The sequence below is a fragment of the Mirounga angustirostris genome, unplaced genomic scaffold (genome assembly GCF_029215605.1).
Source record: "Mirounga angustirostris isolate CCGP_5_RB_7025 unplaced genomic scaffold, mMirAng1.0.hap1 SCAF_12, whole genome shotgun sequence".
In the NCBI taxonomy this organism is placed as follows: domain Eukaryota; kingdom Metazoa; phylum Chordata; class Mammalia; order Carnivora; family Phocidae; genus Mirounga; species Mirounga angustirostris.
Genome location: NW_026991720.1, coordinates 103,907,035 through 103,927,363, shown reverse-complemented (window position 1 = coordinate 103,927,363; position 20,329 = coordinate 103,907,035). Strand labels below are relative to the sequence as shown.

At 57.8% G+C, this 20,329-nt stretch overlaps 1 protein-coding gene across 12 annotated transcripts in view; it reads right to left on the bottom strand.

Moving 5' to 3' along the window:
• TNS3 (tensin 3) overlaps window positions 1-20,329 on the bottom strand; it is a 214,654-nt gene that overhangs the window by 16,326 nt on the left and 177,999 nt on the right. For all 12 annotated transcript variants that reach the window (XR_010406632.1, XM_064575503.1, XM_064575508.1 and 9 more), the window contains 7 exons: window positions 10,531-10,702; window positions 8,638-9,269; window positions 8,003-8,089; window positions 5,423-5,554; window positions 1,763-1,858; window positions 1,105-1,182; window positions 298-375 (listed from right to left, as the gene is read on the bottom strand). Coding sequence is in view for 11 of the 12 variants with exons in the window: in XM_064575503.1 (XP_064431573.1) it covers window positions 298-375; window positions 1,105-1,182; window positions 1,763-1,858; window positions 5,423-5,554; window positions 8,003-8,089; window positions 8,638-9,269; window positions 10,531-10,702 (1,275 nt within the window). In the remaining variant the exon portion in view is untranslated. The remainder of the gene's footprint in view (window positions 1-297; window positions 376-1,104; window positions 1,183-1,762; window positions 1,859-5,422; window positions 5,555-8,002; window positions 8,090-8,637; window positions 9,270-10,530; window positions 10,703-20,329) is intronic.

Here is a 20,329-nt window from a genome sequence, read left to right as displayed (position 1 = left end):
GTCCTTTTACACTCATGGCTGGGAGGGGCAGGCCCCCCACATCCCGGCTCCCTGCCTTCTCCCCAGGCGAAACCCAGGACTTGGCTCTCTCCCACGGTCTCTGGTCTTGTTTGCAGTGGGGACATTTCCAGCCCAGGGAGTCCTGGTTCTGTCCGCCCACACTCACTGCCCAACCAGGCCTGGGGGGCTCCCAGAGAGTGGGCTCCTTCACACACACAGCAGGAGGAAACCCGCAGACCCAAGGTGACCCCCTTCTGCCCAGGACCTAGGACGGAGCACGTGAAGCCAGAGACTGACCTGCCCCTTGCTTCAGCAGCTCTGCGGCCGAGTTGGCTGCCGTCTGGGGAGAGCTGTCGGCTATCTCCTCCAACGGATCTGCGGGACAGAGCAAGAAAATGCAGAAATGAGTCCGGCTCACCGGAGAAGAGTCTTCACGACACGGTCAGACTCGGGCCTGGATTCCCGGGGGGTGACCTGTCTGTCTCCTGGTGACAACCCCCCAGCCCGCGGACCCCAGCACTGCGTTCTGAGCAGGCAGGGGGGCGACACGGTCCAGCAACATGTCTTTCTCAGCTCTCATGACCAATGAATTGCAAAAGGTAAATCACACTTACCTATATTATAAATTTATCACTATGGAATCTAATAAAGTTATGTGAAATTAATACTGCCTAGGAAGCTGGGAAATATGGCCAAATCACGCTGTTATGCAATGGGTGCTTTTTTCCCTAATTAGAGATATTTTCAAACAGCCATAAAGGCAAAGAGAATAGTTTGTCACCTAAGCTCAAAAATACCAATATCTTGCTGATTTTGTAGAACTGTACAAATTAATTTAAGTGTGGCCCTGAAGCTCTCTTGGTGCAGGTGCTTTCTATCCAGGGAAGCCATTCACAAAGCCCGTAAGGTGACGGCGTCGCTGGGCGCTGCCTCTTGTCGGCCGACTTGGGTGGGCTACACGACACTCTTTGGGGTTTACCCACAGGGCACAGGACAGAGGAAGATTCCGGTCTGACTTCTGCCGGTGGATCCTCATGGACCCGACACGCCGTACCCAATATGCACGCGGCCAGCCAGAAGAGCACGGAGGACCCGACCGCGTACCTCTGTCTGGAATGAGCAGCTTGCAGGGCAAAGCCAAGGGCGTGATGGAATGCTGACACACCAAAGCCGTGAGGCTCCCTGCAAACGGATAAACAGCAGATGGGCGTTAACGCGGCCCTAAACATGGCACCGCGGGAAGGAAGCTGCTGTGGAGGGCGAGCACTTATATTTGTAGCAACTAACACGCTCCGTTATTGCGGGACTTGGCGCAAAACTTCAGTGAAGTGACTAGTCCAGCAAGAAAGCTAAGAGCTAGGTGGAGGAACTGCAGGTGATTCTGGGCCAAGGCACACAGGCACCAATTTGGAAAGAGGAAGTCAGCCGTCAGCTGAGTCTGAGACAGCCCAGGTGCCTCCGTGGTCCCTGCAAGGTGCTCCCGGAGGCTAGGACCGTGCGTCTGGGTGTCGTCCCAACAAGCCTGCGAGGTTGGGAAGGAAGCGCTAACCCGGTCCGTGCTCATGGGCCTGCCTGCTTGCCATCTGTTTGGTTTTGAGAAAGCCTTCAGAACAATTCCTTATCCAGTTTATCTTGGAGACGATAATCGGGTGAGGGGCCTGGGGAGCCCGGGGGAGGGGGGGGAAGGCCCCGTTGCTCACGGCAGCAGGGGGCTGCACACCGCGTGGGCCAGGACGCCAACTGTGACCTCACAGCCACTTACCGAAATAGGGTTCGTTGGGGCACCCCTTCAATCGCACTCCCTTCGGGGTACACTCGATCAAAAAGTGCCGAACGAGTTCATTGGCCAGATCTCCCGCTGTAGTGAGAGAGTGAAAAGAAAGAAAAGAGAATTTAAGAATAAGAGCACGGGGGCACCTGGGTGGCTCAGTCGTTGGGCGTCTGCCTTCGGCTCAGGTCACGGTCCCGGGGTCCTGGGATCGAGCCCCGCACCGGGCTCCCTGCTCGGCCGGAGGTCTGCTTCTCCCTCTCCCACTCCCCCTGCTTGTGTTCCCTCTCTCGCTGTGTCTCTCTCTGTCAAATAGATGGATAAAATCTTTAAAAAAAAGAATGCGAGCACAGGAGGATGGGAGAGAGGGACAGAGCACCAGCTAAAGGGAAGGGCCCCAGAGCCGGGCCGCTGGCCTCGGTGGGCTGCCAAGCAGCATCCTGGGAAGGAGAGCGGAGCCCCCAAGGGTGACATGCCCGGAGGTGCAGGGGTCCCGGGAGAGACCCTCACACATCCTGCAAGCATCCCCAGTGCAGGGAATGAGTCAGCTGCTGTGAACAGAAACACGCTGTCCAGCTCCTAGCCCTCGTAACAGGAGAGGTTAGAAGGATCTGGATAAGGTGATGCCCGATAGCAAGCCACCGACAAGAGCTAGAAGGGACCAGCCTTGAGGGTATGACTGAGCCAGGAGCCACGTGACAGACCCCCAGGGAGGAAGCCCTCCGTCACTGGGACCAGACAGAACATCGCTGCCCCCGCCAGCCCGTGCATCCGAAGACAAGGCACGCCCAGAAAACCTCCAAACTGAGCTGGAAATCGCCCGACAGCAGCACCCGCCCGCGGGGAGGGAGACGGCCAGACTCCATGGAAGGCTGTGGTGAACACAGGTGTGGAAAGGAGCATCGTGCATCCTCAGCTGTGGGAGGAAAAGGATCCGCGTCTTCCGCACTGAAGGGGACACATGCGCCGGGGACAAGTGTCTCAGTGGGATGGCCAGCCGGCTGGCTGCCCGGAGAACAGATCCGTCCTGGACATCTGTCGCTGCCCGGTCTCCGGGTACCAAGAGGCGGGATGCTGACTCGCTGTGCTCTTTCCTCTCAAACCTCTCCTTGCACCGTGACACCCAACTGCCAAATCCAGGGCTGGACGAGTACAGGCAGCCAGCGAAGATTTCAGCCAGAGGACACCGGGGACGTTTTGTGACCTTCACCTTAGGGTTGAGTCAAGGTTGGCCTGAGATGCAGATGCACGCCGGGAGGCGAGAACACACACACAGCACCGTCCACATTTCCGAAGCGACAGTGCATGCAGGAAAGACGCCGGCTTGCAGTTTCCACGGAGCCAAGAGCCACCCTGCACGCTCCACAGCACCCGTCCCCGCTCTCCCCTGGACCCCGTCCACAGACCCAAGCCACTCCTGTCCCGAGACTCTTCCTGCTCGAATCCTCGTTGAGGATTGCTGGAGCTTCTCACGCCGGGTTCCTCGCCACTCAGCTGTTCTACTCGATCTGCACGAAGCCTCCTCCCGCTTCGCTTCCAGACAACACCATCTGGATTTGGGGTCTGTGCTGAGTCCCCTGCACCCTGCCCCTTCCACTCACCGCACAGCAGACACCTAGGTTCTCTGAAAGCCCCTCGGCCGGATGCTTTGGCCACCAAATCTCATGTCCTTCCAGGCACAGCTCCGAGGTCACTTCCTCCTGGAAGCCGTGGGCAGAGCCTCCACCCAGGGATTCCCATCAAGCCTCTTGGATCCTGGGCGCGGCATGGGAGTGAAGCAGACCCATGTCACTTTGCTCCTTAAACGTGTGAGCTCCGAATCTGCTTATCTGGATTCCCCCGTTCCTGGTGAACCCAGCGCCCACACGAGGAGCCTGCTTCCTTCTTGAGCTTCCTGTTGTGAAACGTAAACCGACCACTGGTGTCTACCCTGCGTCAAGTGATGCTCCCGGCGCTGTTTTTCCAAAGACATTTGCTCACTTCGGGTCTCTGTGTCACATTTTGGTATTTCTCGCAGTATTTCCAGCTTTTTCGTTATTATTACACTGATTACTGTGATCCGTGATTACGACAGGTGATACGCTCAGATGGTGGTGAGCTTTTCACCAAAAGTATTTTTTCATCAAGGTGTGTGCATTGTTTTTTTAGACATGAGGCTGTTGCACACTTGGTGGACCACAGTACAGAGTAAACGTCGCTTTTACGTGCACTGAGGAGCCCCAAAGCTTATCTGACGCGCATCGTAGCAATACGCGTTACTGCGATACGTATTATCGTGATTCACGTTATTGCGATATGCACTCCTGCCGTGTCTCTGAGGTGGGCCTGCATTCATTCCCTGGAAAGCCGTCAGAGAGCAACAGGTACAAGCAGTGTTACAAGTAGAAACAATGAATCTTGTAACATGAGCAAAAGCAACTCACAAAAGAATACATACTAGTTTTCTAATTTAAGTTGAAAACAGGCAAGACCACGATGTTCAGGGATTCCTATTTTGGTGGTTAATATAAACAAGCTGTAACTCTACCTTCTACTTAGTAGGCCTCCTGTCTGCAGTGGCAGGATGGGTGATCTGAAGGGTGTGTGTCCGTCAGGACACGGAGGAAGGGGCAGGTGCAGCTGGGGATGGGGCTTGTCACCAGGAGAGGGTGGGAAAGGCCCCGTGATGGACTCCGTGACTCCGCGCTGGAGCTGCTATCTGAGCCAACTCACCAACCTTTTAAGAGTGATCCAGTTCCTCGCTCTGGACACCAGAGAGAAGCAGTCACCCTTGGACACTCCAACACACCCAGCACTCACACGTTCAGGTTCCCAAAGACGGCCCCCCAGCACACAGAGGTGGGGATTCTTGGAGAAATGGCGGGCAGGGAAAGGACAGACAGTAGGACATCGGAAGGACACGGGGCCAGCCCCAAGGGCCTCACGGAGCCCAATCTAGGGGTCGCTGGAATACCCGAAAGATCGTGGGATGACGGAGTGTGACACGCAGGAGGGGCACGCAGGGGCCTCCTGCCAAGGTTGTCTCCTGGGCTACGGGCACGCCTGTGTTTGCTTCATGGGAACATTTACCGTGCACGGAGCCATCGACACCCTCTCTGCACGTGGTTGTGTCCAAGACGGAAAGTTCACAGAAGAGTAAGTAGAAGATCTGAATACAGCTGTGCATGGTTCATCGGGCACAGGGCACTGGGGACAAGGACAGCTTGGTCCCCCACCCCCGGGGCCCCTCTTGTGACTCCAGGCTGACCCCAGCATCACTCTTAATCCAGCAAAGCGCTCTCCGGAGCGCAGGTGCGAGAATGGTGTGCGCAGGGCACGGCCTCTCACGTGAGGAAAAAGGAAAGTGTGTACAGATGCTGGAGAGACAGTCGGTGAGAAATCACAGGAATTGATTACGGTTCCTGGGGCAGAAGGGGGCCCGGGTGCCTCGGTGAGGCCCGTTTCTACCCTCCTGGCCGCCGAACAAGGGAATGCATCACTCATTCACAGCAATAAAGACATAAACTTCACAAATCATTAACGATGTTGCTTGCACAAGGACGGTCCTGAGTGGACCACGCTGGAAAAAGACAGAGACTCCGAAGAAACTCAAAGCCATGTTTGCACAGACACCGTAGGTGGGTGAGTGCTCCCGATCCGCTCCCGGGTCCCTACCTTTCTTGTTGAGTTGCAGGACGGAAGGGGGAGGAGTGGCCACCTTCATGGCCAGGCCGTAGGCCCCTCGGAAGGAGTGACTATCCCTGACAATGAATGAGCCAGGCTCCTTGTCCTTCAGCATGGCGATGGCTGGGGAGGGAAGCAGAGACACACACGTTTGCCGGGGTCCACACGGCCTGCCTGCAGTGCTTTTGCAAACTGGGTCGGAGGGAGCAGGCCCAGGTCCCTTGGGGGTGGGGTGGGGGTCTCTGTGACGATGCATCATTTTCAAGGGGGGCCTGGCTGCAAAGGAGCCCCCCCACCCCAGAAGGCACACAGGGCTCCTGCTTGCCCCACAGCACCCGTGAGGGACAGGGGAGGACCCTCAGCTGACCGCCCAGGAACTGGACCCACCACCAGCCCAAGTGCCCGGCCAGGTCCCAGTACGCACAGCGTGGCGGGGCAGGAGGCGAGGCGTGAGGTTCTCTCCGGGCCCTGCTGTGGCCCCGCCTGGTGCCCCCTCCCAGCACAGCATTGTACTTAGACATTTTAGAGTGTGCCCTTCCAACCAAGCAGAGGGAAAGATTGAAAGGATGGACCTAAAAAGTTACTGAATGTTTAACGCAAATCCCACAGTTCACCCCAGGGGATGGCAAAAATGTGGCCGTAAGTGGCCCTCCGTCCCGTGGCTCCGTGGCCGACTGCATCCACCCTGGATGGGGCTGTGAGTGCCCTACCCAGTCAGGGCTGATGGCTGGGCCTGGCCGACCTGCCCTCCCATCTTCCCTACCTGAGGCTGGGGGGCATTTAGCTAATAATGGTTTTACAAATAAAATTCCTGCCCTCCACTCTCCAAGCGGGGCCTGCCAGGTGGGGAAGGCACAGCTCTCTGGAAGGGGGGCGGGTTTGGCGTAGGCCTGCGAGGGCCTGCGCTTGACCCCGAGGGCCATCCACACGGGCGTGGGGGCTGGTGGGGAGGCGGGCGCACGCGGGCACCAGCAGGCCCGTTGGCGGCAGGTGTCGGGGGGCTGACCGTGCATTATTCTGTGGCCATAGGGAAAAGACCTCTGATAGAATTGCATGTTTTCAGTCGTGACATACCTCACCAGCGCTTTTGGTTTCCCCTTTTAACGTCGTGATCTTATTTTGCTGGGGGGGTGGGGGGTGGGACAGAAGTGCCCCAGTGTCATGGCCACAGACGGAGCGGAAGCCGGGGCTGCCCCCCCGGGAGGGGAGATTGGGGTTAATGTCAGACCCTGTTCTGAAACAGAATGAGGGGGACCCATCCCACAGGACGATGATCCCACAGGATCATGTTCCCGTGAGGCCGGTGGAGTCAGTGGCCACGTCCCCACGGCTCCCTCAGCTGGTGTCTCCAGAGCCCACCACCCCTCATGTGCTCATCAGGTGCCTCCCACGGCGAACCCTCCAGAACCCGGCGAGGTTGGATCCGCCACATCTGTCCTGCAGGGACCGCCTGGCGCTCGCCATCTGCCTCGGAAGTGGAGCCCCAGTCCGGCAGCCCCCACCCAGCCCGCCATCCCGGGCCAGATGCCACACCGGTGGAGTACGTGGTCTGCACAGAATTTTCTAGAACATGTCACAGGCCTTTCTCAGTCCCCCCAGCTGGACGAGGTGCTGGGGTGCTGGGCTCACAGCCTCCATCCCGTGCCGTGGGCAGGGAGGGGACAAGAACGGGGCACTCGGCCACGCACAGCCCGGACCCGAGCTGAGCAGCATGACCACAAAGCCCAATTCAGGGAATCGGAGGTCTCTCCGGGCCGCGGGCTTCCCCCACGAAACATGACAATAGGTTCCTTGAGCTCAGGGGAAGAAAGGCGCATTCTTACCATTTTTATGAGCTACTTAATTGAATAGAAAAATTCCAAAGAGAAAGCTGAACAGTGCTGTTTGCCAGCCACTTAACTCTTTCTTTCCAGCCAGGTTGGGAAGTAAGCCTCAGGACGACACCGGATGACTTTCTACCCGAAGCTGTCAGCCGTGCGGGCTGCACGGGGGGCCACGCCGTGCATCCCTCCTCCCGGATCCAAGGCACGCTGTCCCCGGCCCAGCCCCACGCCCGCTAGCAGTCCCCGGGTTTCCTCTGGGAGCACCTCCGGGGAGGACCAGCATGTCGCAGCGACCCCGCGAATCTGCAGGACGACAGCTGCTCGCCCCCAGGGCTGCCTCGCGGGGCCACCTCCCTCCTGGACCTGTCTTCTATTCGTCCTCCGGGAAGAAGTGGCATTAGCTCCTCAAACATACTACTGAGGTCAGATGTCTGCTGGCCGCCCCAGGCACGCAGACACTGCACAGCACGTGTGCGAGGCACGCGGCCCCTCGGTAAGCATGTGTCTGTCCGCCGTGGACAAATGCAGGTGCACAGATACCAGGGTGCTGGAGAGACCGCTGTCCTTCCTCCTGGCCGTCGGCCCCTGCAGCTCAGGGCCTGGATGGCGACGGGGAGCATCTTCCCGGGACAATCTGTTGCATCTTCCACAGGGGTGTATAACAAAGTGCAAGCCTTGCCCTAACCCTTCATCCCGAGGCCGTGACCCTCGGACATCCCCACCCCGGGCTCCCGTCCTGCCCACGCACCTTGCTCTCTGGAGATATCCGCCTTGTACCAGAATTTGGATGTGTCTTGGACAAAGTTCACAGACACATGCTTATCACCCGGATTATCTGTAGAAGAGAATGTAAAAACAGTCACCCTGGACATTTTATTGCAACCTCTCGCCTCGCACAGAACCCAGTGCTCAAAGTCCAACCCAGGGCGAGGACTGTGTGTCTCGGGGAAGAGCGCTCTCTCTAACTCCGTGGGAACCGGCTGGGGGGCGCGACAGGGAGCAGGTGCTTCTCGACCCACACAGCACAGACGGGGCGCGACACGCGGCCGGCACCGGGCGGCTCTCCACAGACAGAGCAGCGCGGTGTGGCTGAATCGTGTGAGGATCTTATTCGTACATGTTTGAAATACTGCATTAAATTGAATAAATTCGCTGAATTGAGAAAAGAAAGGTTACTTTTGAAGAACGAGGATTGCAAGTGGCGGGAGAAACAGAAGCCGAAGTGGGTGAGTGGAGAGCAGAGGGGAACGGAGGACACGAGGGGAAGACCCCGATGGAAGGCTCTGGGCTTCGCTCTCAAGGCGCCGCCCGGGAATCCCAGGGTGCCCCCCTCTGCTGAGTGAACGCACGTGGGGGCACCCACCACCGCCGACACGCACCTACCTGGGGAGGGCGCTGCAGCCTCCAAAGGCTTGGGGAAGTCCGGGAGGACGTTTGGGAACGGGATGCTCATGGTGCTCCCGCTGTGCGGGCTGGAGAAGCCGCTCGAGGACGGGGAGGCCGAACCCAAAGACCGGTCCCCCTCTGAGGCTCGCTTCTTCTCAGGAAGGGGCGGCTGCCCGGGCAGGGTCAGGCCCTGGCCCGGCAGGACCGGGCTGTGGTGGCTGCCATGGCCAGGCGTCATGAGAAAGCCGTGGGACAGGAAGCCGTTGTCGGCCACTGCTGTTGTCCGCGGGGTGCCAGGGGCCTGGGGTGCTCCGTGGGAATGAGCCAGCAAGGCGCCCGGGTCCTCCCCGGGGGGAAGGCCGCTTCCCACGGGGGCCGTGCCGAAACTCAGGAAAGCCTGGCCACTCGGGGGGCCCAGAGCTTCAGGGGGCTCCACCAGGGACAGCTCGTGGTTGTGGAAAGAGGCCTGGAGCTCCGTGGGCGGGAGGTGGGGCCGCCCGGGGCCGTCGGGGCTGGGGCTGGGAAACTCTCCGGAGCCAAGGAGGCTTCCTGCCGGCCGGCTGCTCCCCAGCAGAGCCAGCGTGGCTTTGGGGCTGCTCTCCACCCACGGGAGCTCGGCAGACGAAGGGCTGTGGGAAGGACACAGCAGTGAGAACGCCCGGCCCTAGAAGACGCCCCGAGATCGGCAAGGGTCCCCCAGTGCTCTGGTGATATCCTTCCTCGCTCTTCACCCAGCAAAGCCCCTTCCGCTCCGGACAAAACTCAACCACCGCCCGTGTCCAGCTCACCGCCCACGTCCCCATGTCCCTCCCTCCGAGGTCAACCACACGGTTCACCGTATACCGGCAGAGCGTCGTTCCCTGGGCACAGACCGTGTCCCCCGCTTTCTTCGTCCTCCTCCCCCGAGAGCTAACATGGGGGCCCGACTCAGTTTCCACTAAGTGCTCGCTGGAAAACCAGCTGATTATGGGATCCCAGTAAGAACAGGCGAAGTTGGGGCGCCTGGGGGACTCAGTGGGTTAAGCAGCCGGGGCTTGATCTCAGCTCAGGTCTTGACTCAGGGTTCTGAGTTCAAGCCTTGCACTGGGCTCCACGCTGGGCGTGGAGCCTACTTAAAAAATAAAATACAGGTTGTTTAAAAAAAAAAGATCACGAGAAGTTCCCATATCCAAAACCGGGATTTCCCAGATCAAGGGTATCAGAAAGTCCTGCAGGATTAGAAATCCAGAAAGTCAGCCGCCAAGCCATCACATCACGCACACCTCACTAACAAACACTTTGTGCTCTGTGTGGGACGTCCTCAGCTGAGCCCCACCCCTTGCAAAGAGTCAGGAGGCAGGATGCGGAGAGTGAACTGGGACGCCGTGTCCTTGCCCAAGGGAGCCGCTCAGGAGCCGTTCCTACGCTGGGCCCATGCAGCGGCTCGGTGTCTGCATCCCCCCTTTCTGCTCTCCCAATCCCCCCGAGGGGTGCCCCCGCACTTTCCCGAACACCAGCACAACCTCCACGTCCCCAGGACCACCACCATCCTGCCTGCCTGCCCCTCCGCCCAGTCTGGAGTTGGCCTGGCCTGGCCGCCAAGGGAGACTAAGCCCCGGCCAGCCCCCCACATCCCTGATCCAGCCTCAGCTCAGAGCACGTGGTCACAGACACCCGGCCCTTAACTGGCCCCAGACTCCACCTGCCAGTGTGGTCCCTGAGTGCTCAGCCTGTCAACACTGGGGGTGGGGGCGCACAGTCTCCGGAGTTTGTATCTGTGATTACATTTCTGAATCAAGAGCAGCCGGGCGTCAGCTGCAGGTGGAGCCCCCCGCCCTCCCCTCCCGGGGTCCACGGTCAGGGTCTTCGGGAGCAGCCTGCGCTGCTGCATTCAAGGGCCCGTCTCCCTACCTGTCCCGCTGCTGGCCGGGGCTGCTGCTGGAGATGGTGCAGGAGGACGTGAACGCCCGCTGAAAGGCAGGTGCCGCCAGCATGTCGGTCCGGAGCGTCGCGGGTTTGGGCCCCACGGGGCTCTCGGACATCCCCACCGTGCGATGCAGGATCTCAGCGCAGCCTCGAGTATCTGCGGCAGAGAAAGCAGAACAGAGATCCGCTTACAGGCCTGGTCTCTGTCCTGGAAGGAACGGGGTCACTCCTGGAGATGCGTGCCACAGGCGAGGGGCTGGATTCCACCACGGGCGGGTCACTCTTGCCCGGCACGCTCCCCAAACGCAGGACACAGAACACAGGGCTCGCGCCCGGCTCCAGCACGCCAGGTGGGCTGAGGAGCGTCTTGCAAGCTCGTCTGCAAGGACAAGGGCGTGGAGCACACACAGTGTCACCCCCTGAAGGCCTGTGTACTTACGGATGGACCTGCCCATCCTGCAGGCCAGCTCTCACTTTAGAAAGGGCCAAGCCTTCTCTCTGCACACCAGCAGGAGACGATCCACAGAAAAGACCCACTTTCCAGAAAGAGCAAGCCCAGGGGCTGTGGCTGGGTGGGCGCTTAAGCTCCATCTGTCCCCAGCGGGTAGCTCGGCCCACACCCTGGACCACGAGCTTTCCAGTAAACGTCCCACCTCCAACATGGCCCTGCTGGCTGGTGTCCTTGCCCCCGAAAGGGGCACAGACCCTGGTTCAGCCTGTCACTCAGGGCGTGCGGTCAAGCACCATGAAAACCAGCTGTTTAACACCAAGTCCACACGCTCCACCGAATTTTATACATTTCCCTGACAAAATGCCCATCTGCTTGAGGCCCAGCATCATCATTATTTCTGGATATTTTTTAAATTTTGCCTTTTTTAAAAAAACAAAAAAACAAAAATACTTAGCTTTAAGAACTGGGCAAATCTACCAGGGTCAATAAAATAACATTGTAAGAAATACAGGTTATTTTGGTTTCTGCTTTAGAACAAGGGAGGGTGGATAAAAGCATGATGAAGTTTTTAAAAATTCCACATCATTCATATTACTCATTTCCAGGAAAGGGGCAGCATTAAGGTGAGTCACACATCCCGGCCACAGACCCATTTGGCAGCACGTGGATTAGAGGCTGGACCTAAGCCCGTGGTCAGGGCTGTGGAAATCCCACTGATGATCTGCAGAGATAAAAACTGAGGCTGAGCTATGCAGGCAGCCAGGACTTGAGGAAAGTGAAGAACCATTCTGAGCACAGCCTCCCCTGCAGGCGTTTCTGACTCCTTAGCTCGGAGAACAGAGCCAAACTCCTGGAACTGAGACGGAAGTGGCTGAGAAGCCACAGAATAAGCAGGGATTTGGGCAGTTTCATGGTGGGGCCGAAAAACAACCGGGGAGCCCAAGGCACTTACCTAAGATTCAAGGTGAGGCCCCTGAAGGCTACATTGTAGGGATACCAGGGCCAGAAACAGATGAGCCTCCCCCCCACCCCCGCCCCGATCTCAGTAGTCTGCCCCAGAGAAAATCTTCCTCTGGAAGTAAGTATCACCCTCCAAAGCCTGCCTCTATTATAGATCGATCCATCCATCCAACCATCCATCCACCCACCTACCTACCTAACCATCCACCCATCTATCCACACACTTGATCATCTAGCATCCATCCATCCTTCAGTCATCTATCCATCCACCCATCCATCCAGCCACACACCTATCTATCTACCATCCATCTAGCCACCTACCTAACCATCCACCCCTGCATCCGTCTAATCATCTATCATCCATCCATCCATCGATCATCCATCCATCCACCCATCTATCATCCATCCATCCATTGACACACCTATCTACCATCCATCTATCCACCTGACTAACCATCCATCCACCCCATCTATTTATCTATCATCCATCCATCCATCCACCCATCCACCCATCATCCATCCAACCATCTACCTACCTATCTAAACATCCATGTGTCCACCCATCTAATCATTTATCATCCATCCATCCATTCATCCACCCATCATCCATCCATTCACCCAACTATCTATTTATCTATAATTTTCAGACACAATTCAAATATTTAATTTAAAGAACTGACCTGGCATGCTAGTAACAGGTACCAGAACAAAGAAATGAAAACAAAGGGAAAAAAAGAGAAAGAAGAAGAACAGCTACAGCTGTATATGCATTGGAGTTAAAAGACACACACTTGAAAATAGGTAAACGGAAAACGTTTCAGAAAAATATAAGAGAATTTCACAGAAGAACTGGAGTGCATTAAGAATAATCGAGTGGAAATCCTACCATGACGTGAAAATAAAATTAATGAAATGAAGCAGGAGGCCAACGATTCCACCAGCAGATGCATGGTGAAGGCGCTGGTGCTTGAGCTGGGGGTAAGTCAGAGGAGTGCCAAGCCAGGAAAGGCACGGAAGACAGGGAAGGGAACGACGCCACGTGGGACATGGTGAGGAGTTCTAACACACACACAACGGGGGCCAAGGAGGAGCGGAATGAAGCCCAAGCAAGCCCGGGAACGGTATTTACTGAGAATTCCCCCCACACACTGAAGAAATCAAGCCATGGTTTTAGGAAAAATCCATGAAACTGAAGCAAGATAAGTAAAAAGAAAACCATACACATTCACTCAATAGTAAAAGTGATGAAAATCAAAGACCAACTTTGAAACAGAACCTTGTCCAGCTGGGGAGGAAGCAGGGAGCCAACTTCAGTGTTCATCTTTTAAACACTCAGTAAACATGTCTTTACCGAATAGCCCAGCGCTCACGTCGTGTCCGTACAAACCGCACCGTGCATCCCCGGGCACGGGCACTGCCCCCAGCGTCCACGCTGACGCCCGTGGTCAGCACCAGGGCCGCGTCTGATCCACACGCACACCTCCTGCACCTCCAAAGCCCTGGGGCGGCGTGGTCTTACTCCCAGTTGGGAGGCGCGCCGCACGCCAGGATGACCTCCCACAGGACACCTTCTGAAACACACGTTTGTTGCGTGCGTGGGGGGCTCCGTCGGTGGCTCAGTCCAGCTCTTGGTTTTGGCTCAGGTCAGGATCTCAGGGTCGTGAGATCGAGCCCCGCGCCAGGCTCCACGCTGAGCAGGGAGTCTGCTTGAGGATTTTCTCTCTCTCCCTCTGCCTCTGCCCCTCCCCGCTCTCTCTCAAAATAAAATAAAGTTTGTAAATAAATCAGCCAACTGGATGGGCTGCAACCCCACCCTCCAATCCTGTCAAGTGAAGCTGGGATGGGAAAACAAAGACTCGAGGTGCTTCCCTCCCCCTGCAATTGTCTTCTTGGTAGTAAAACATCCTCAGTTAGTGCATCCCCGTGTCCATTTCCCACGTAAGATGGAGCTGCTGAGCGCCAACCACCTGTGAGCACGGCGCTGGCTGCTGGCCTCCAGGTGAGCGTGGTGCCAGAGGTCAGCCTGTGGGCTTCAGAGGCACCTGCAGGAGACTCTCCTTCTGCCTGGGGGGGCGTGGAGCTGGAAGGCTTCCTGGAGCAAGCCCATTCAATGGGAGCCTGGAAGTACGTGGGTTTCCAGTAACCTAAGTGGATGCCATGGGAATGAGTGTAACATCCCAGGGCTCTGTGCTCCCAGCGGGGCCCCCACCACCGGGCTGGCGCTCCTGGGAGCTTCTCGCACCTGCTATGAATTAATGAATGAGTTTGCAGGGGCTCAGCAGTGAAAGGGAGAAGTCCAGGGCAGGATGTGGGTCTGGCCCCGAGGAGTCAGGGTGGATGTCCTGATCACCCCCGGGCCAAGGAGCAGCGCTGAACTTCGGGGTCAGAAGGGCTCTTTCTCAGTCAAGCCCACAGTGGGTGACCGATGGTGCTCTCAGGGGTCCTGCTACAGCCACGGGGGCTGCCCGCTCCCATGTCCCTGGGTCACGGCGATCCTGGGAATCCCATGCCACGCCCGCATGGCGCCTGAGATCACCACCAGCGGAGAAGAGGCAGGAGGGAAATAAGGTCCTGCTTTGTCCCTGTTACCCTGTCCCTGTTCCAGAAAACAGCAAGCTCAGCGCTCCCCATGAAAGTGGCTTTGTTCACAACTCTGCACCAACGCTGGGGCCATGGCTGGATTTGGTTCCCTGCCCCGGGCGACAGGACTTAATTAACCCTCAATCTGGACAAGGGCCAGCCAAGGACCTCGGTGCGGGGACACTGGCTTCCCGGCCCCTCTGTGTGCTCAGAGACACTGCAGCCCCCTCCATCCACCCAGCAGGAGCGGGGCCTCAGGGCGAAGGGGCACGGCCTCTGTCCTCAGACACGCAAGGCACTGGAAACTCGAGTCCAAGCACAGACACATGCTCAAAGCCTCCGCGTGGACGCTCGGCATTCATTCCAGGAAGGGCACGCCGGGAGGGCAGACGGAACACGTGTGGCCGATCCCGTTCACCTCGCCCATCTGCTGTTCAGTTACGCGGACGCCTCTAAACGGGCTGTCCCTGGGCCCAGCCCCTGTTCCGTGCGCTCGGCGTCCGCAGGCTCAGTCTGGGCCCAGAAGGAGGCCCAGGGGTGCCGTGAGGGCCATCGGGAGCGGGCGAGGTGTCCTGTCTTCGAGGGAGCCTCGCGGTGACACGGTGGCAGCTTCGCTCTGCGGCAGGGTTTGTGGCTGCCTCAGAGGGAGCGTGGCCAGGCGGGCTCTCCTGTGTCCCGGGGAGCAGCCGGCCTCAAGCACTTCTCTCTGGGGCCACGGCCCCCCGGCAGGACGTGTCCACGCATGGGGGCCGCTGTGGGCTCTGCTCCCGCCAGGTCCCCGGCGTCCCCCAGGCAAACCAGGTTTGTGTTCCTCCTGACAGATTCTCACATTTCCCCTTCCCAACGGACACCCAGAGGAGGAGGCGCAATCTGGTCAGTGTTTGGAAAGGAGGCCCCTGGCTTCCTGGTTTCCTCGGCCAGCTGGTGTTCTGGCGCCCGCAGGGACGGAGGACCGGGGGGCCGGGAGGGGGGGGGGGAGTGTGCCTCTCTCCTTCCAGGGCTCCCAGACCTTCCAGGACCTTCCGGGCCCAGGCTCCCCTTGGCTTCCCCTTCCTGCACTTCCTTTACCCAGAGCAGGGGTGACGGAGGGTCACAGGCTCTTTTCCAAAAGGTCTATTTTTAGGCCACGTTGGAGCTGCTGCAGGAGGTTCCGTGGGAAGCGGGGTAACATCTGCTCTCCACCAGCCACGATTTACATCACACATAAGTTAGCAGGGGGAAGGGGACCCTGCATGCTCACCTCCTGCACAGCCTGGAACCGGCCAGACGCCAAGGTCCACGCGTGCCCGCAGGGCCCACCACGTCATGCACAGCACCCACGTGTGTGACATCGAACAAAATCGACGCTCCCCGGCCCTCCCACTACATAGAGAACCTTACAAGGCACAACAATGACTCACTCATCCATCGATTACTGTTCATAATTACAGATCGCCATTAACCTTTTATGTCGTCGTTGAAGACAGTTACATTTAGCGGGGGTCACGATGACCTAGCCTACCCCGGGGAAGAAAGCGGAGTTCTGTGGTTTGACCACCAAGGCCGGCCTTCAGGCCGTAAGAAGCAGGCATCTTCTCAGTCAACCTTTAGAACCGAGTGTGGATATTTTTAACGATGAGTCCTTGATCTACCACCATCAATCTATCGTTGATCTGTATCAATCTATCACTGACGTGTACCGATCTATCGGCCACTTTTCCATTTCCATCCCCCACCCTCCTGCTCACACCCTGAGACTACGGAGTTTCCCTCTGCCCCCCGGAGAGAGTTCTGCAGAATGAACATTAACACATTTCTGGTCTCTTGCGCTGTATTTCCAGGTGTGACGGGGCTGTGGGGGAGGGGGCGCCCAGATCCCAAGGGGCTGAGGCCACAAGTCACGCACGGACCACTGGCCACGTGCTCAGCCTCTGGGGCCCTCCAGTGCTCCATCTGCAGAATCCCATCGACAAACATGAACTTAGATGTCTTCTCGAGTCTGTTCAGCTCTAAATTTAAAGTATTATTTTTAAAAGCCAAGACTTTGTATGGGAGTTCAGTAGCAGTGATTTTTTTTTTTAAAGGAAGTCCTCAATCTTAGAATGCTTTTGTTATTTGTCTAGGAACAACTGGCCATTTACCCAACCTTCTGGAAAGCAAAGGAAGGACAGCCAGACAGCCAGATATAATGAGAATTAATTAGGGAAAACCCCTGAAAGACTGGAAAGGCACACGGTGCATCTTTCATGGAAGTCACACATCAGCAGCCCCACGGATACGCTGCAAACTCAGGAGGAAGCGATGAACGGCCCCCACGGGGACAGTCTCGAGCTTTTTCTTTTCTAAATCTTCAAGTCAAAACCACAGCGCATGAACGTGTTCTCTGGCTAAAGGTCAGCGTTTTCCGTGAGTAGCAGGAATGCTCCCCCCGAGGTGAACTGGCTCCCTCTTCTAGAAGGACCTGCCATCATTCTCACCCACCCTCAGCAGAGCTGGAGGGGCCCGGCCAGCGCTAGGGTCAGGGATCCTGTCCGGGCACAGGCGGGTGACCGTCCCCCAAACTCGACTTACCCCCCATCCAGTGACATGGAGAAGCAGGAGCTCAGAGAAAGCAGCTCACTGCAGCTGGGACCCTGACCACCTCCCATTTCTAGTCAGAGGTTCTGATTCAAACGCGCTGGCAAGAAGACACATTTCCCCCCAGCTCGCGGGTGCGCTGTAGGGAATTCTAATGTGGAAAACGGTGAGAACGCTTTCTTTCTTCCCCACAAGAGTTTCCGAGCATTTCCTACTCTTCAGATGCACCAAATGGGGCCGGTCTCTCAAGCACTCAAGGGACCCCCAGGCAACCTGCCAAGAATGAGCATCTTACAAAAACGGGCTTTGGCATGCGTGCCCAGGGAAACAAAACCGCTTCTTTCTGCAGGACCGAGGGGAGCACGGCATTGGGGCTGGAGGTCCTGAGGATATGGAGACCACCCAGAGCCCGGGAGCTGCTCACACAGCTGAGAAGCAGGCGGGTGGGCAGCGCTGGGGGCGCCCACACTGTGCAGCTCCCCGTCCAACTCGGCACCTCGGGTCTCCTCCCGGGCCCAAGGCCCTCCCCCAGCCCAGCACCCACCACCCACCTTCCGCCTCTACGGATCGGACGCCTCGCAGGACCTCACCCACGTGGAGCCACGTTGCATTTGCGCTTCTGAGTCCAGCTTCTGTCCTCGAGGCTCATCCATGGGGTAGTGTGTATAAAAATGTCCTTCCTTCTTAGGGCTGATGATATTCCACTGCTGGATGGGCCAGGTTGTGCTTTATCCCTCATCCGAGGGTGCACACGTGCAGACTCAGCCTTCGGGCTCCTGTGAATGACTCCACGGCTTCCTTCCGGGTTCTGTTCACCAGTCACATGGGGACTGGTCACCTGCAGCAGCAAGCGGCCCCAGTGATAGGAGATCTTTGCCTCGAAGCTGCTTACCCTTGGGTGGGAGTCGAGCGAGACAGGGATGCCTACAGCAGACGGCGTCGGGCACTGGGGACAGGGCGCTGTGGAGGAGGAAGCACCGAGCGGAGGGGAGCCTGGGCACCTGCCAGAGGGCCGGTCGAGGAGGTGGCAGGTGTCCCGGGATTTACACAGAGATGGATGGAGCTCATCAGCAAGCATCGACTCCACAAGACAATGCCCAGGTCTGTCGGTGACGACGCTGTCCCTGTGACCCCTGTTTGGTTGAGAGTCCCAAGTTCCCGAATAATTCCAGTCCCACAACAGGGCCGGGCCACCGGACAAGAAATCTTGATGCTTTCTGCCCTTGGGCACAGTCCCTGGCCAATCTGGCTTTCCCCTGGAAACGCCCATGGGCTTTTAAACTCTGCCACGGACCTTCTATGGAAAGACCCCTTCAGCCCAGCAAAGACCACCAACAAGACATGGCTCCCGAGGAGCCTTCAACCAGCACGACGCCTTCCTCCCAGCATGAATGCACCACGGAGATTCACAATCACGTTCGTGGGGCCCGGGGTACAAACCTGCCTCTTGGCCGTGACCACAAAACCCCATTTCCCATGGAAAATCTGATGGACATAAATCCTCGGCATCCTTCTAGGATGCTCATCTCCCAGAACCCCTGGCATTTGGGGACCTGCCTCCTTTATGCCCCCGGCCCAGGTGGTAACTGGGACCCCAGACGGCTAATGGGAGGTTTCTGCCCTAATTTCAGAAACCGTTAAGTCTGGTGTTCTCAAGAGGTTAAGGGTGCTCAGACCCTAACCCAGGTCCTTAGGCAGGTAGCGGTGCTTTTAAGCAGCATGCCTAAACCCCCGCTGAGACCACGGGATCCCAAGACCACGAACCCCGTTAGGTCAGCGCTGGAAACCTAAGCCTCATTAACACCACGCGGCTCCTCGTGTTCCTGCCTTCGCTGAGGGAGTGAAGCAGAGACACAGAAGACGTTTTTGTGAGAAAAAGCAGGCTTTCTTCATAAAGCATCAGTATGTTACTAATAATTACTATCTGTGTGGCACTTCCCAGGCTTACCTGGTCCTCAAAACAACCGCCCAGAGTGTGTGTTGTCACGAGCTGACCGGCCAGGAAGCTACGTCTTCCAGAAACCCCCGTGCCTCGCCTGCTGGATGGGGTTCCAGGGCCACGCCCGGGTTCCCAATCTCAGCTCTGCAGCAAAACATGCTCTCCTTCACTCTGGACCCAGGCTCCCTGGGTCGGAATCCCAGCGGTTCCCACACAGCAGGTGCATCAGCCAGCTCAGGTGGCCACACACCGCCGACGGGCGGCTTAAACCTCGGGAACATGCTCCTCATATCCTGGAGGCTGGAGGTCCGAGATCCAGGCGTGGCAGGGCCGGTCCCTCCCGAGACCTCTCCTGGGCGCGCAGACGGCCGTCTGCCCGCCCCCCGCCCCCCGCCCCCGTGTCCTCACGTGGTCATCCCTCTGTGTATCTGCATCCTCATCTCCTCCGCTTACTAGGACACCTGTCACACTGGACCTAGACCACCCTAATCACGTCGGCAAAAGCCCTATCCCCGAACGCAGCCACATTCAGAGGTTTGGGGGGTTATGTGAACTTCTGAGGAGGGATACGATTCAGTCCACAGCACGAGGCGGACGCCCTGGGGCAACGTAGCCTCTGTGGAAATGGGAGGCTGAGAACGACTGCATATGCTTCAGGGTTATCGGGAGGGCCTGCAGCCTGGCAGATCATCGGGCACCTCTGCGGGGACCAGAGGGCAGCTCCCTGGACCCTGCTGCCTTCCCTCCTGTGTTTTCACTTGGGTTCCCACTTGATACCATTTCCGACGGGCAGGCTGGTTACAGCGACGCACGAAGAGTCTTTGCTAATGCAGTCCCCGGTGTTCTAGGCGCAGGGTGGCCTCGCGGGCACACGGGGACTCCGAGGGCCCCACTGCCCGCAGCCGCGCTGGGGAGCGTCCAACCCCACGCACATGGAGCCCCAGCTGAGCCGGCATTGGGCTGGGCTTCACGTGGCGCACGTGCAAACACTATGAAAGCATTAAAATTGCTCCAGACGCAACGGACTGACCAACTGAGGTCACTTAAGGAGGTGACTTAGCACACCCACAGCCGCTGGGGCAGGCGCTCCCTCCACGGGAGGCAAGGCTGGACGGCGTGTGTCTGACCCTCTCCCCAGAAGGACTCCCCCCGCCGGAAGCGATGCAGGAACCGCTCGACTTGGGGGGAGGAGGAATCCAGCCATCGCCGGGTCAGAGTCCCTCCCAACAGACCCGAGTGACATGCTCGAACTGCACGTTTCCTTCTGTCCAAACACAAGGGCACATCAAAATCCATGG